This window comes from Barbus barbus, assembly GCF_936440315.1.
Source record: "Barbus barbus genome assembly, chromosome: 44".
Taxonomy (NCBI): Eukaryota; Metazoa; Chordata; class Actinopteri; order Cypriniformes; family Cyprinidae; genus Barbus; species Barbus barbus.
Window position 1 is genome coordinate 22,892,200 of NC_136722.1, and position 13,980 is coordinate 22,906,179.

The 13,980-nt window shown below is 36.6% G+C and overlaps 2 protein-coding genes across 6 annotated transcripts; both read right to left on the minus strand.

Moving 5' to 3' along the window:
- Positions 1-512: 512 nt before the first annotated feature.
- Positions 513-3,770, minus strand: LOC306863348 (dephospho-CoA kinase domain-containing protein). 5 transcript variants are annotated; one of them, XM_079406622.1, is made up of 6 exons: positions 3,709-3,770; positions 3,526-3,551; positions 3,054-3,166; positions 2,004-2,207; positions 1,829-1,916; positions 513-1,433 (listed from the first exon to the last, which is right to left on the minus strand). In XM_079406622.1, exons 3-6 carry the CDS (start codon positions 3,163-3,165, stop codon positions 1,148-1,150), a joined length of 690 nt encoding a protein of 229 aa, XP_079262748.1. In that variant the 5' UTR covers position 3,166; positions 3,526-3,551; positions 3,709-3,770; the 3' UTR covers positions 513-1,147. The 5 variants fall into 5 exon arrangements, with proteins under 5 accessions (XP_079262748.1, XP_079262751.1, XP_079262747.1 ...); XM_079406625.1 differs by having other exon boundaries at positions 3,522-3,551; positions 3,709-3,733; XM_079406621.1 differs by having other exon boundaries at positions 3,526-3,762.
- Positions 3,771-4,759: 989 nt separating this feature from the next.
- Positions 4,760-12,915, minus strand: LOC306863331 (protein FAM171A2-like). The gene is made up of 8 exons (XM_079406594.1): positions 12,738-12,915; positions 11,869-12,096; positions 10,921-11,013; positions 9,889-10,041; positions 9,599-9,778; positions 9,305-9,418; positions 9,062-9,188; positions 4,760-8,780 (listed from the first exon to the last, which is right to left on the minus strand). Exons 1-8 carry the CDS (start codon positions 12,832-12,834, stop codon positions 7,223-7,225), a joined length of 2,550 nt encoding a protein of 849 aa, XP_079262720.1. The 5' UTR covers positions 12,835-12,915; the 3' UTR covers positions 4,760-7,222.
- Positions 12,916-13,980: the final 1,065 nt, after the last annotated feature.

The following is a 13,980-nucleotide window of genomic DNA, read 5'->3' on the forward strand; positions in this document are numbered from 1 at the left end:
TTTACCAGTGTTATTTTAGTATCATTGGGATACAATTGTAGTTTATTTTAGTTTATTAAGTTTTAATTAGTTTAACAAATTTTTTTTGTTATTTATAAGTGTTTTTTAATATACATGTGTATTTTTATTTGTTTTGCTTGTCTGGGAAATAACCAAAATATAATTTATTTTACTAAAAATATTTATTTTTAAACTAGATTTTTTAAAGTTGACTTTCATTTAAAGAATTGGTACTATTTTAGTGAAAAATAAGAATAATAAAAACCTATTAAAAACACAATAGTTTTATTTAATATTGATACACCCTGCTTTTTACAGTATGGAAAACCACTTTTGCATAATCATGAAAATCTACTGAACAATACTTGTGCTTTTTGCTTACATCAAAGTGATTCTCCTATTGACATATTTTATATATATATATATATATATATATATATATATATATATATATATATATCTCACTGGATGGGTCATTTTGCATCACAAAGAATGAATTTTCTGCAACAGATCAAGTTGTGACTTTTTTTTTTATTATTCAGATATAGATGAAATGATCTGATATTAACAAAAAGCAGCAGAAGGTACTGTATTAATACATTCGGTCCATTTCATGTATCTGTGAATTCATAATTAAACGTGCGTTGAGGTTAAAAAGTAGCACTGTTGTCATACAGTATGTTACATTTAGGACTAATATCACAATCATTGTGTTAATTATAGAGTTACGCAGCCTGTGCAATCAAAGAACTGTAAATATGGCTTTTTTCACAGATGTAGCTCAGGCTGACGGTGGTGAGGTAAGAACATCACCAGCAAAGTGAGGTTAAACATCAAATAAAAATGGTTTAGACAACAGAAACCTATGTTAAAATCATATTCTTCATTGTTTTTTTTAGACTGAAAATTAAAATTCTGTCCTAAGAAACCTATATGACTTTACTTTCTTCTGTGAAATATTCAAAATAAATATTTTGGGGGTTCTCTGTCCATACACTGAGTGAGAGTTAATGTTGTTCGTTATCAAAAGGTCTTCCACAGAAGAAAAAAAACACATATGAGTAAATTCTGACAGAATGTTGATTATTGGGTGCACTATCCCTTTAAGACCTATTGCCGTTGTTGTGAAAGCAGTTCTGTATGTTTGCTAAGAGACCAGCAGTCTGACTGTACATAAAAACAGGCCGCCGAGCCCGGCGATGGCTGCCACGGCAACAGCCCTGACGACCAGGAACTCCATGGAGTCCTCGAGCTTGGTGTGCAGCCGCAGCACCTGTCTGTGAATGTCCTCGCGAGAGCCCGAGTTCTCGATCACATGACTGGCGAGTCCACGCTTCTCTTTGAGCGGCATCTGAGCGCCGATCCTCTGTTCGGCCTCCTCCTGACTCAAACCGTCCCTCTGCATGAGACGGGACAGCTGTGTCGCCGGGTCACTGCCAAAACACAGACACATGAGGCAAATTACTGTTAACTAAAATTATTTAAAACTGTTAACTGAAATACAGCTGAAATAAAAAAAATATGACAAAAAAGTCAAATAAATATTACATTAAAAATTACAACAAAAAAAGTAAAAACTTATAAAAGTTTCCTTCGCTGAAGAACTAAAATAAAATAAATCGTAAATAAATAAAATTTTTAAACAAGTAATAAAAAAATTATAAAAAGAAAAGAAAGTTAAAAACAATTCAAGAAAATGTATAAATACTCTAATGGTATATAAATAATGGTAAAACAACAAAAACGACCTTAACACAGGTAATACTCAACCCAATCTGACTTACAGCAATTCATGAAAACAAAGAAAGTGAAAGAGAGAAAATCGTACCAGTATACGACAACAGTGTGGGTTAGGAAACGGGTGAGACGTCGTGTTTCGAAAAGCAGCGGCACATCTAAAATCACATACCTGTAGCCTAAAGAGCAACCAACACAAATACTAGTTCATGAGATTTTGGCACACTTTTATCAGTTTATTTGATTTTATGCATGTATGAGTGTACCTTTAATGAAGTACAGCAGTATTTGTTTAAACATTTCTTTATGTATTTCTGGGTGTGTGATGGAGTTGAGAAGTTTTCGTTTCTCGGGGCTGGAGAAGATGATCTGCCCCAGTTTCTGTCGGTCAATCTCGCCATTTTCTAACAAAATTTCACGTCCAAAGTGCTGCACGATCAGTCTGTACGCTGGGCTTTGGGGCTCCACCACTGATGCACAAAGAAAAATCACACAATTAAAGCATGTATTAAATAAATAAATGCATATTAAATAAATAAATCTAATTAAATAAATATTAAATATCATTTTAAAATATTTTAATGTATTTCACTTACGTAATTTTTATTTAAAAATCTGTAATAAATATATTATTTTATAAAATATATATAAAATATGAAATATATATATATATACATTTTTTTTTTTTTTTTACAAATTTTAAATCACTTAGTGTGTGTGTGTGTGTGTATATATTTTCATTTTCAAAAATCATGTTTATTTTATTATGTTATCATGTTTTATTGTGTTAGTTAGCTGGCGTTTTTTTAGTTATTTTTTTAACCTAGTCAAAATAACCCAACTGCAGTTTGATTGAAATTAATTGGAATGCAAAATGAAAAAACATGATTTCTGAGCTGAGCATTGTTTGCAATCTGTTTTTGCAAATTAACTCTTCTCACACACACACACATATATATATATATATATTTTTTTTTTTAAATGATAAAAACATTATTTTTATTAAATTAAATAAAATCTATACACATTATATTTATTTATATATTATATTTCTAAAAAAAAAATAGTCCAGAATACACACTTACTAAAGTTAAGTGTTTAAATTTCAATTTAATTGAATTTCTTATATTTTTCATTAATTTATTATCTTAAAATCTATTTTAATTATTTTTTAAATGCTTCAAATGAGTTTTCTAAAGGGTGCCTGCCTTTTTTTAAAATGCATTTTTAAATAATTTTTTTCAAAACACAAAAACCTATTAATTTCTTTGCAAAGTAATGCTACAATATACTAAAGACAAACAAGCACTAAACACCTCTCCGGGCCACCACATCTGCATCGATGACGGGACAGCCCAGTTCTTTCAGCTGAGAAGACACTGTGCTCTTCCCTGAGGCGATGCCTCCGGTTAACCCCACCAGAAACATGCTAAAACACACAAATCATAGTTATTTACCCTCTACAGCTAATTATACACTATATGGCTGATGAATATTGGTCTAGCGGCCTCTACTGGAACTACAATTAAAATTTGGTCTCATAAATATGTAAATACACGAGTAATTGGTAACATAGATTCAAACAACATTTCTAATAACAATAATGACTTGGGTTATGATAGTTGTCTTGTTATAGCTGGACATTAAGTGGCAAAACTTAAGTTAAATTAGTTAACACATTTTTCTTGGGTTAAAAATCACACATACCACAATAATAATGTGATTAACGACGTTAATAAGCAGTAATGACATTTTAAAATATTAAAAATATACAGAAAACGCACCTACCCAACAGAAATGACCTACTTCATAAACTAGAAACAGAGATTATAAACGCGTTTCAGCATAGAACATAGAGACGAACTGAAATATAAACCTCAAAACACAAATATGGCGGTTAATAGAAAGTATCTAAAGGGTTTAATAATGCTAGATAAATATAATGCCATTATTTGTGTACATAACATTGACCTGTGCGCTTGAATGTAATGTTGTCTTCCTCCTCTCTGTAAACGGAGCCAACGCGTCGAATCAGCGCCGCCACGCGGCCTGGAGTGCAACGACAACCCTGTGGAGAATATAATGATTGCTAAACACCTGCGTGAACCAACAAACTGGTTTAACGGCATCTTTGGCATTTATGCAATGACGGACAGGCATTTCAGAGCGAGAGCAGAAATAGTAGAGATTATATTGAAAAACTATGTACTATTTTGACATTTAGTTAATGATTTTATCCAACACAATGTCTAGTTTTCTTATGCCATTCTCTATGCTTGTAGACAATGAATCAATCCTTCTTTTTAAACAAATAATGTTGTTTTTTTACCTCCAGGTCACGCCACCCAAGGTGATGGAAAATAGATCTACCAGTTAATCTTGTTCGAACACACCGAGTCTAGTTTTCTAGTGAGCATAAGGACTATTATTATTAACAAGTTTGACTGTGTTTAATTAGCTAGAGCTAGAAACTATAGAGCAAAGTACAATGTACCTTTAAGGTAACAATATGCACCCTTTAGAGGTAAAAAAAAGGTACAAAAGTATACCTTTTGAAAAGGTACAGCCCCAGTGACAACTTTTGTACCTTTTTGAGTTATTTTCAGACCTGGTGTATGATAGTAAATCTAATTATTGTCCCTTAAATTTGGTTTTAATTGAAGTGTAAACTTGTATACTTATTAAAGTATATGTATTTTTTCCAAGAAAAATTAATATAAGGATCAAACATCAACAAAGATCATGCCAGACTTTAGTGTAAAACAGCATGTGAATGTGGGTAAGTAATATATTTCTATATCAATATCTGTTCTACTTTTAATAATTTTATGTATAATATTTTTCATTGTTGCATCAATGCAGTTTTTAGATTTTTATAATGACCATTGGCCTTTATTATGTTTAACCAGTACAAGTTTTAAAAATACCTAACAGTTCTAAACTATTAATACTTACTAAAAATGGGAAATTACACAATATTCTGTGTGAAACTTTGAGTTTTGTTTTTAATAACAACAGAAATGCAGGAAATGGAATTTCTTTATTGTACAGCACATGACTTTTGGACACGTCAGAAGTGAAACAGTCTATTTCACATGTGATTTTTTTTTCTAGGATATGAACAAATTATAAAATAATTGCAAAAATTCCATCTGACATGATTTTAGAACAAATAAGCAATGCCGTTGTGCACAATGGAAACAACATCGTAATATCATCATATTCATATTCAGTCAGAGAGAGAAATATTTACACAGTACAGAAGGAAATGTGTTTCAGAGCACCACATCACGTAATAAATGTACATTGACAAAGGCATATGGAGATTTGCTGTGTAAATTACCCACAGGCTGTTAACAAAATATAAACAGACAGAGGAAGAGAATGGCTTTGATTTCAGTTCTAGTAGGTTTGAGTGCTTAAAAGAGTGTGCAAATCTAAAATCAGTGAAATTGTGGGTCAGTATGTAAAGTTTAAGGGTTTCAGCACCTATATAAAACATACTAAAATCCTCTTAAGAATTCTCCCACTACAGCTTACACTAGATGTTAAGTCTCACTCATAATCTCAAACTTTGTATAAAATAATCCAGTGCTTAATCTTAGTTCCAGTTATATTTGTTTCAGTTATTATAAGGAAGTTATGTAGGGTTGCAAAACAAATGACACACATATGAGACATGTTGCAACAGTGGTGTCATATGTGGCAAGTTGACAATCATCACAAGAGACACTGCTCAAAATTGACACTGCTCTACATGTGATTGGCACCAGATCATCATGAGCAGAGCTATTTTAGTTAAAGTCTCTTTGTATTATCTTTGATAGTCGTCAAATAGCTCTTGAGTGTCTCAGCCTTCACGCTCCTTATGGTACCCTGTCTTAATTATTCATAAAATGTTGCTTTATAAACTACATGTCTTGTGCTTGCTTTAATAATGGTAAACATGGGAAAAATAATAGTTTTAAAAATCGAATAGTAAATAGAAAAGTAACCGTTAAGAAGTGCCATAAATTATTATCTTTTAATATTTGAATGGCTTTTTAAAAAGATCAGAGTCAGAATTTTGTCACAGTCAATGCAGTGCAGACAATGTGAATATTAACAGCGCTGGAAAAGTTCGGATGGAAATACATTGGCCAAACACTGGCCTGTAAACTGGCAAATTTCTTCCCATCAGGCATCGATATCAGATGCATCTATTATCCACCTTCATGCTTTGATAGTGTCTATTTTAATTTGTAGGCATAAAAAAATCTGTTGTCCTATACTAATTATCTCATGCACATATAGGCTATCATACACATACACAAAATGCTAATGGCTCTCTTTTAAACAAATGAAAAGCTGGACTGAAAAGGGTAACGTACATTCATATCTACTGTATCACAGTCAATGCTTTTTCATTGTAAGTGAGATTGGGGTCCCGATTCGGAATCAGCTTTCCCTATGCAAATCATCTGCACATAAAAGCAACAAGTGCTAAGTGTAGGCCTATCACATCCTCAAAGACTAGATTCAAGAACAGCATTGGAGTGGAAAATGTGGTATGGCATAACATATAATACAATAAATCCAAAATGCATTGTGTAATGACTCAGAAATTGCTATAACATCACATCACATCACACATAAATGTGAACTTTAAGCCTTGTTATTTTAATCAATCTACTTAAGGACTAAGAGTAAAAAATCTGGAATGTTTGAAACCTGAACTGTAAATGTCAGATTAGCAATGCACAAAACATAACATAGTATGAAAGATTAAATGAGGAATTGACATCAAAATAATGAGTATCGAAGGTAGAAGAACGGCAAGTTGGGAAGAGATACCAAGGAATATACTGCATCAGAACATAAGAAAATGGGTCTCTAAAAGTTTTACATGAAGTTTTGGAAAACATCAAGTTCTTGATCCAACATATTGAAGACTCGAGCTTTAGCGAAAGCCATCCATTGAAAAAGTCTATCACCAAGCCATTTAGAGTGAAAAGGTACTCGGGTACTTATGGATGCAATTGTTTGTATGAGTCTGATTGGTTTGGAAATTGAGGGACTGTAAGATAAAGTCTTCCTGTTTTAGACCAGCATGTTGTGTTGTGCTTTATTTTAATGCACTCGCCCTGTTGTTTTGTATCTTGTGTTCCTCCAGCTGCAGTGGCATACTTTTTCCTATAACTAGTCTTGAATTTAATGTGATTCTTGGTGTGCAAAACACCAAGATGGTATGATGTCACCAAATGTTCTTTGACCCCTGAGATGCATTCAAATTGATCAGTCAAAGTATGTTGTCAAAGAGAGACAAAAAAATCCAATGGCACAGCTATAATTTTGGAAACATCTATCAAATTATAACGACACAAATAGTCGGTCTGTGAAAATATCATTGGGTGACGTTTGTAAAACTTTCAGAGTCGTTATCAATTTGAACACATCTCAAGTTAGTCCAATAATTCAAGGCAGCTGCTGGGATTGATTTCTCACTCTACTTCTTGGGATGAAACACCATTAGGGGGCGCTCTTCAATGCACTGCCAGGGACTCTTCTTGTTCTCATCCTTGTCATCCAGGTCGTTGTCATCTTCCGGGCTGGTGACGGAGTCACGCTGGGTTTCGCTGTTGCTACTACGTGAGCTGTTCTCCCGGCTTCGACCCCTTCTCGGCATTGAAGACCCCCTTGGTTCCTCAGGACCGTCATCCAAAAGAGGGGTCAATGGGTTTTCCAATGGCGAACTGGCTCCCATGCGGCTCACTCCTCCACTTAGGTCCAGAGGGTCATGGTAGGTTGGTTTGGAGTAGTGTTTCCCACCCCTTGTACTACTGGAGCTGCTTCCTCCATGGCCTTTGCGCCCACTTCCGTGGTGTTCCTCTTTGTTCTTGCGACTGGATGCGAACTTGCGCTCATGTTGGGTGTCTTGGAGACTTGTGTCTACGTTTCGGTCCTTACTACTCCCGGCAGGGGCACTCAACGTGCTTTGGGCGCTGTGGTTTCCACTATGTGCTCCACTGTGACTGAGATCGGCACCTACATCTATGTACGAGTGGCGCACGTGAGCGTTGGCGCGTCCGTCGAGCGATATGAACCAGGCACGAGGGTGTTGCTTCACCCCCAGTTCCAGAAGCTTCTTCTCCGTGAGCGCTTGCAGCTCCCCGTTCATCTGGGAGATGGTGGAGTCATTGAACAAAACAGGGATGTGAACCGGTGCTGGTGTTCCACCGGAGGGCCAAACACTGTCGTCGGAGCCTGCTGGAGAATCACCTTGCTGGGCTTCTGCATGGCCTGAACCAGGGGTTTGGTTTTGGCCTTGAATCCCATTGTTGGTACCTTGTGAACTCTGTCCATCACGGTCTGCTTGGTTTGCCCCATCTTTACCCTGATCTGTGGCACCAAACTCGGATGAAAGCCTCATGTAGTGGGCTGGGATCACGAGAGTTGGTACCATAGAACGGTACATGTTCTCCTTCATCTGATCTAGTGAGCTGCAGAATATAATTTGACCTGGTTGTGTGTTGAGCGACGTTGGACGAGCGAGGTGATCCGGCCCCTGCAAAACCTGTGAATACTCCGGTGGCTTGTCGACAATTGGTGGAGTAGGCGGGTCGGATGTGTAGCCACGGTTATCATTGACAACGTGCCTCCGGTGATAGTCGTGATCCTTGTTGTCAGGGCTGTAGTTGCGTCCGTAGTCATCATGTAGAAGATTGCTATCCAGATTGCTCGTATCCGTGGATCGATGTACCTTCATGGGGAAACTCTCTGCATTCTTTTGGGCTCCTTTAGACTGCTTGGTTTTAGAGGAATGCCGAAGCTTGTGGGCAGGAATGTGCCTGGTAAACTCATCCCGAGCACTCTTGAAGGCATGGGATGGGGATCCCTCGGATTTGTTGGCGTCCACGTTGCCATTGGAGGCAGCAGATTCAACATGGCCACCACAGATGAGGTTTAAGTGGGACATGGAGGTTCCTTGGTCCCGCTTGGATCCATTCAAAGCAGATGGAGCTTGAACCTGTTTCTGCTGTCGTCGGGGCTTCAGGCATCTTCGTCTAGAAAATAGATGTTGACATTTAGGAAAAGCAGTCTCAGATAGTCAGAAACAGTCCTTTGTTGTAATCTTGTGAAATATATCTTACAATCAAGCCAAGCTCAGTGGGAAAACATGCCTGCGGTGAAATTATACCAAAATGGTATGTTGTTTCTTGCACATTTCGAACACCTTTCAAAGTGAAATGTTCACATCAAAAAGCACATTCAAAATAGAGGCACATTTTTCCAATGAGCCGATGATGCATTTAATTACACATAATTCAGACAAACTAGTACACACCTGCAATAATAGAGTAGGACACAGAGCAAAACTAGTACAAGCAAAGCAAGAGATCCCAAGATGGACAGGAGGAAGAAGGTGTGGTAGGCAGTGATGTCCCTCAGGCCTGGATGAGACAAACCTGAGCCTAGTGTTCAAATAAAAAGCATGATCAGCATTTGTCTGCATGTTTTTGTGTTTGAGTCAAGGTGCAAGTGTGTATAATGTGGCATGTACCAGTGTAATTGCATTTGAGTATGTTACCTGCTGAAGAACGGAAAGCTGCAATCCAGTAGCCAAGCTGGGAGGCAGTGAAGTCCCACGTGAGTTGCGATCCCTCTCGAGTGATAAATCCTGTTCCATTTCGTACCCATAGTCCTAGAGAACAAATGCATGGCATTATTTCCAAAAAGAGGAGCTAGCATTGACTGGCCTTAACCAGGCTGTTCTTGGCACTTCCATTATCACAGATGGGACAATACTTTACACAGTTAAACACACTACTTTTTGCTAAATACAAGCACATCTTTCAGGTGCCTAAAGCATGGTTGTGTGTACCTGTCTTGGTGTCGTACATCCATACGGGTATGCTGGTGGCAGATCGTATGTGGGTATCAGAAGGCAGTGGCACAGAGATGTGAACGTGTTCGCTGACCTCAACCGCTCGACCCTCGCGGTCAAACAGTTGTGCACTGACTGCTGCTATTGTTGTCAGGTCCGTCCAGCCATTTTCTCCTCCTTAAAACAGTTACACCGTTTTCAATACACGTATTGGTTTTTGTATGGAGCATTTATTATGGTTCAAATATTTAAAAATATTTACATAGAATAACTAGTGTTTTTTGTACCTGTGTTATTTGGTTCCAGAGCGAGTGGGTAAGGGAATGAGTTAATTTCATTTTGCTCTCTGGCTGTTGTTAAAACTGCAGTCAGTTCTGAGTAGGAGGAGTTAAACTGTAGGCTCCGCCTTGGAACCTGCAGCCATGGCTGGCTCCGCCCACCTGAAGGTTAAAACAGTGAAATTAAGAAGACTGGCAAGAAACATTACTATAGTATATTTTTTATAGATATTAACTAATATGCTATATAATTAAATTCAGTTAATAAAATATGCATAAATGTGTTTGTGGTGGATATTTTGTCTTGCATTTCTCATTATTTGGAACCTTTGAAGACTCGTGCATTGATCACCAAAACAGTCCAGATCAAAATGTTCACATAATCGTTTCAAAAGTATTTTTTACTTTCGTCATGTTTTATATGGATATGCAACATTTTGTGGATACCAAAATTATTTTGATATTTTAACCGAATAAAGTAGTGTATTCTGGAATAGAAATGTCTTTTTGCCAGTTTCCAATGTGTGTGTGTGTGTGTGGGACATCTTTGCTTTGAATAAAAGTGTCTGCTAAATGACTAAATGCAATGTAATGATTGCGCTATGTAACTGGGTTGCTACTTAGGCAATTCACTTACTTTGTTCCATTATTTTCTGAAATGTAAGCCTCTCTGAGGTGCGTCACTGATAACCTTACAATAGATGCCTTTACGCCGCAATAAACACCCTATCATTACAGTGGAATTAGAGCAATTAGATAGCAGATTCAGATGCCAAAGGATTCTGTAATGGAAATAGAATATTTCTGCTGTTGCTATGGTGACAGCTGCAAAAAACTGAAGTGCCAGGTTGACATAAGCTGAAAGATTCAAAGGGTGAGAAAGAATAAAAATACTGATATGGACATGCATATGCAACTTTGTCACTTTTTTTGACACCCACAATACACAATAATAATCTAATCATTTCTTAATGTTGTTATAATCGTGTTTGTGTGTGAGTGTGTGTGAGAATGTATATAAAGCTATTTTAAAGGTCTTACTTGGGGATCCATGAAACACCTGGATGACATCATCATATAAGATCAGTGTGCCAGGCTTCTGGGCCATCAGGTAAAGACTGACAGAGGCATATACTAACAGAGAGAAATAGAGATGTGTTAAAAAATTAAAACATGCATAAATGTCTGTTATATCACAGTGAACAGCATGTTAAAGTATGTTATTATAAACTTCACTTATATCAGAAATGATAGGCAATGCAGTATAAAAAGTCTGAGAAAGTGCATCTTTTTTTTAATGTTAATGTTAACTTACTGTCTTTGCTCACACAGTGTATAATAACCCCCCCACACACACACACACACACAAACACACATTGTTACAGTTGGTGTTTCTGGTCAAAAATTACTGGCCTACAAATAAATGCTTCTACATTTCTTGTTAAGCTATATTATTATCATTGGTTGGATTCAGTCTTTTTATCAGCGCTTTTTTTAATTAGCACAGGCTTCGCATTTCTTTTTGGAACTGATTGATCATAGGTCTTAATGATCTTATACACCTCCGTTTTTGAGTGAACATTGCCAAAATTGTCCACAAATTATGCTTTTTTCACTCAAAAACTGAGATGCATAAGCTCAGATCAATGAAGCCTACAAGAAAAACAAAACCTGTGCTAATTGAAAGAAATCAAGTTGACAAAAAGATTGAATCCAAGATTTGGTGATAAAATAGAACAATGAGCAATTTTTGACAGGAAACACCAAATTAGGTAACGGATTTTACAATAAAAATCATTAAAACATTACAATAAAATGTTTTATTAAATGTTACTTCTAACAGTTAATAACCACTAAAAGTTTTAGGATTTTGAAAAATTGAAAACAAAGAAACGTTATGACATAAAATGAAGAAAAATGTCTGATTCTGAACAAGATGCAACTTATGTATAATGCACCATTTACACAGTTCATATAGTGTTTACTCACAGGGTAAACGGCTGGCGTGCCATGGCACTGAGCTGGTGAGGTAATCTCTCTGAGATGCTGTAATGATTACCCATGTTCCTGTGCGGTACATGAAGCTAACGACCTGCACGCCATCACTGCCTGCTTTGCTTTGTGCCAGCAGAGTCTGGTTACCATGGACAGCAATAGCAGCATTGGCCAGGGGTGAAAGATCACCACTATCAAACACCTGGACCCTCACCTGCACCTCTGAGAGACATAAAACAAGTTCATGACCAGATGCATGGCAAGAACATCTTCTGACATGTTTAGATTCAAAAATAATAAGTCAATCATAAGATTCTAACCAAAAAATATGATGCACTGAAAGACCAAATGTATAAGATTTGAACACAGACAACTGCATGGTTCTCATAAAAAAGAAAATGAGGTAGCTCTCATATAGCATTCACAGCTCACTCTGAAACAATAGCATGCAATCATATAGCAGACAGTTGAAGTAACAAATAAGCAGATTTATATTGAGCTGTCAGTGGACCTCAGTAAATCTCAGATTTGCATAATTGACAGAAACACAAAAAGCTATTTATAAAGCTTATACGTTTGCTTTTGCGTGCAGCCAAAAAGCTTGAGTATGCCAAACTGGGAATTAATTTGTAAAGGCCGATATTCAATCAAATGCAATCCTTTCTAAAGCCATTCGAAGCATTTACAGTAAAATTGGTCAAAATCTGGGTTTCAAAATTTGCATTCTTCACTTATAGACCGATGCATCCAAATAATACGTTTTTTGCAGAGGCATTTGGCTCGTTAGCTCGATGTTTTGGGCAAAAAATAGCCCACCACTCCCTCACCCAAACCCGCTATGCGTCCCTTTATTCTCAACTCACCGAGAGCTTCCCTTTCAGGAATCGATTTGGCAGCTGTCCCTTTAAAACCGCACAAAAATGTCAAGAAGAGAAAACGAGAGACGAAAAAGGATGGCATCTTCAAAGCTACATCGCTGTTTCCACCTCGTCAGCCATATGTGGATGTGTGTGTGTTTTCAGACATGGTTGCCAGCATCCTTCAGTGTGGTGCGGGATGCTGCGCTGCTGCCGCCTCTCAGGAAAAGCTGCGGCCTCGCGTGGACAAACAGGGCGGTACGTTTAAATAAACCTACAGCAATTTAGTAGTTTCTACTATTTGTTTTGGGAATCTGTTCTGATTACATAAATAAGACCACGATAAGTTGGACTTCATGTCAGTAACTACAAGGGAGGGTTTGAATCAAAATTCATCTTTTCTGTAGAATTGATTTTGGTTTCAAACGCCTAATTCAAAACTTTCTTAAAGGAACAGTTTACCTGAAATCTCAAATTTGCTGAACATTTACTCACCCTTCGGGCCATCTAAGATGTAGATGAGTTTGTTTGTTCATCAAAACAGATTTGGAGAAATTTAGCAGTACGTCACTCGTTCATCATTGGATCCTCTGCAGTGAATGGGTGCCGTCAGAAAAATTCTCCAAATCTGTTCTATCTATCTATCTATCTATCTATCTATCTATCTATCTATCTATCTATCTATCTATCTATCTATCTATCTATCTATCTATCTATCTATCTATCTATCTATCTATCTATCTATCTATCGTTCTGTTATTCCAGCTATCATTTGACACTGTCTGTGATATGTGATATTATAGTATTTTCTGCTCTTCAGAACAGCTGTGTGTGTTTAAATTGGGCTGCAGGGAAGTACTCCACACCATAAAAAGCTCTTCATGGAAGACTGCAAACAATGCAGCTGTTGCCTGAAAATTCATACAGGGCACTATTTAAGTGATTATTCTGATCTGACTTGGTCATCAGTGAGAGTAAATGCAATAAATTTAACACTAGGTTCAGATTCATACAACAGTCCATATTACAGTTTTTCTCAGTTGCTTTGGTGCATTTCTCAGATCAGAAATGAAATTCTCAAAACTACTTGTTCAACCTCCACATCATCTAGTCACTTGTTCACATCATAAAAGCAGTTTCTCATTCTTTTGAACAAGTTGCGATTGTTTTGGTACATTCATGCAACAGATTATGAACATTTGTCTGCGGTTTCCTACATTATCAGTTGCTATTATATTTATATAATATT

What these genes read in the sequence shown, in the direction of transcription:
- LOC306863331 (XM_079406594.1), bottom strand. Translation starts at nt 12,834, where the DNA reads ATGCCATCCTTTTTCGTCTCTCGTTTTCTCTTCTTGACATTTTTGTGC. An exon ending in TCCTGAAAGGGAAGCTCTCG is followed by an intron (nt 12,097 to 12,737) that starts GTGAGTTGAGAA and finishes TATGTCTCTCAG; the next exon opens with AGGTGCAGGTGAGGGTCCAG. An exon ending in GCACGCCAGCCGTTTACCCT is followed by an intron (nt 11,014 to 11,868) that starts GTGAGTAAACAC and finishes TCTCTCTGTTAG; the next exon opens with TATATGCCTCTGTCAGTCTT.
- LOC306863348 (XM_079406622.1), bottom strand. Translation starts at nt 3,165, where the DNA reads ATGTTTCTGGTGGGGTTAACCGGAGGCATCGCCTCAGGGAAGAGCACA. An exon ending in AGATGTGGTGGCCCGGAGAG is followed by an intron (nt 2,208 to 3,053) that starts GTGTTTAGTGCT and finishes TTTGTGCATCAG; the next exon opens with TGGTGGAGCCCCAAAGCCCA. An exon ending in ACTGCTGTACTTCATTAAAG is followed by an intron (nt 1,917 to 2,003) that starts GTACACTCATAC and finishes GTTGCTCTTTAG; the next exon opens with GCTACAGGTATGTGATTTTA.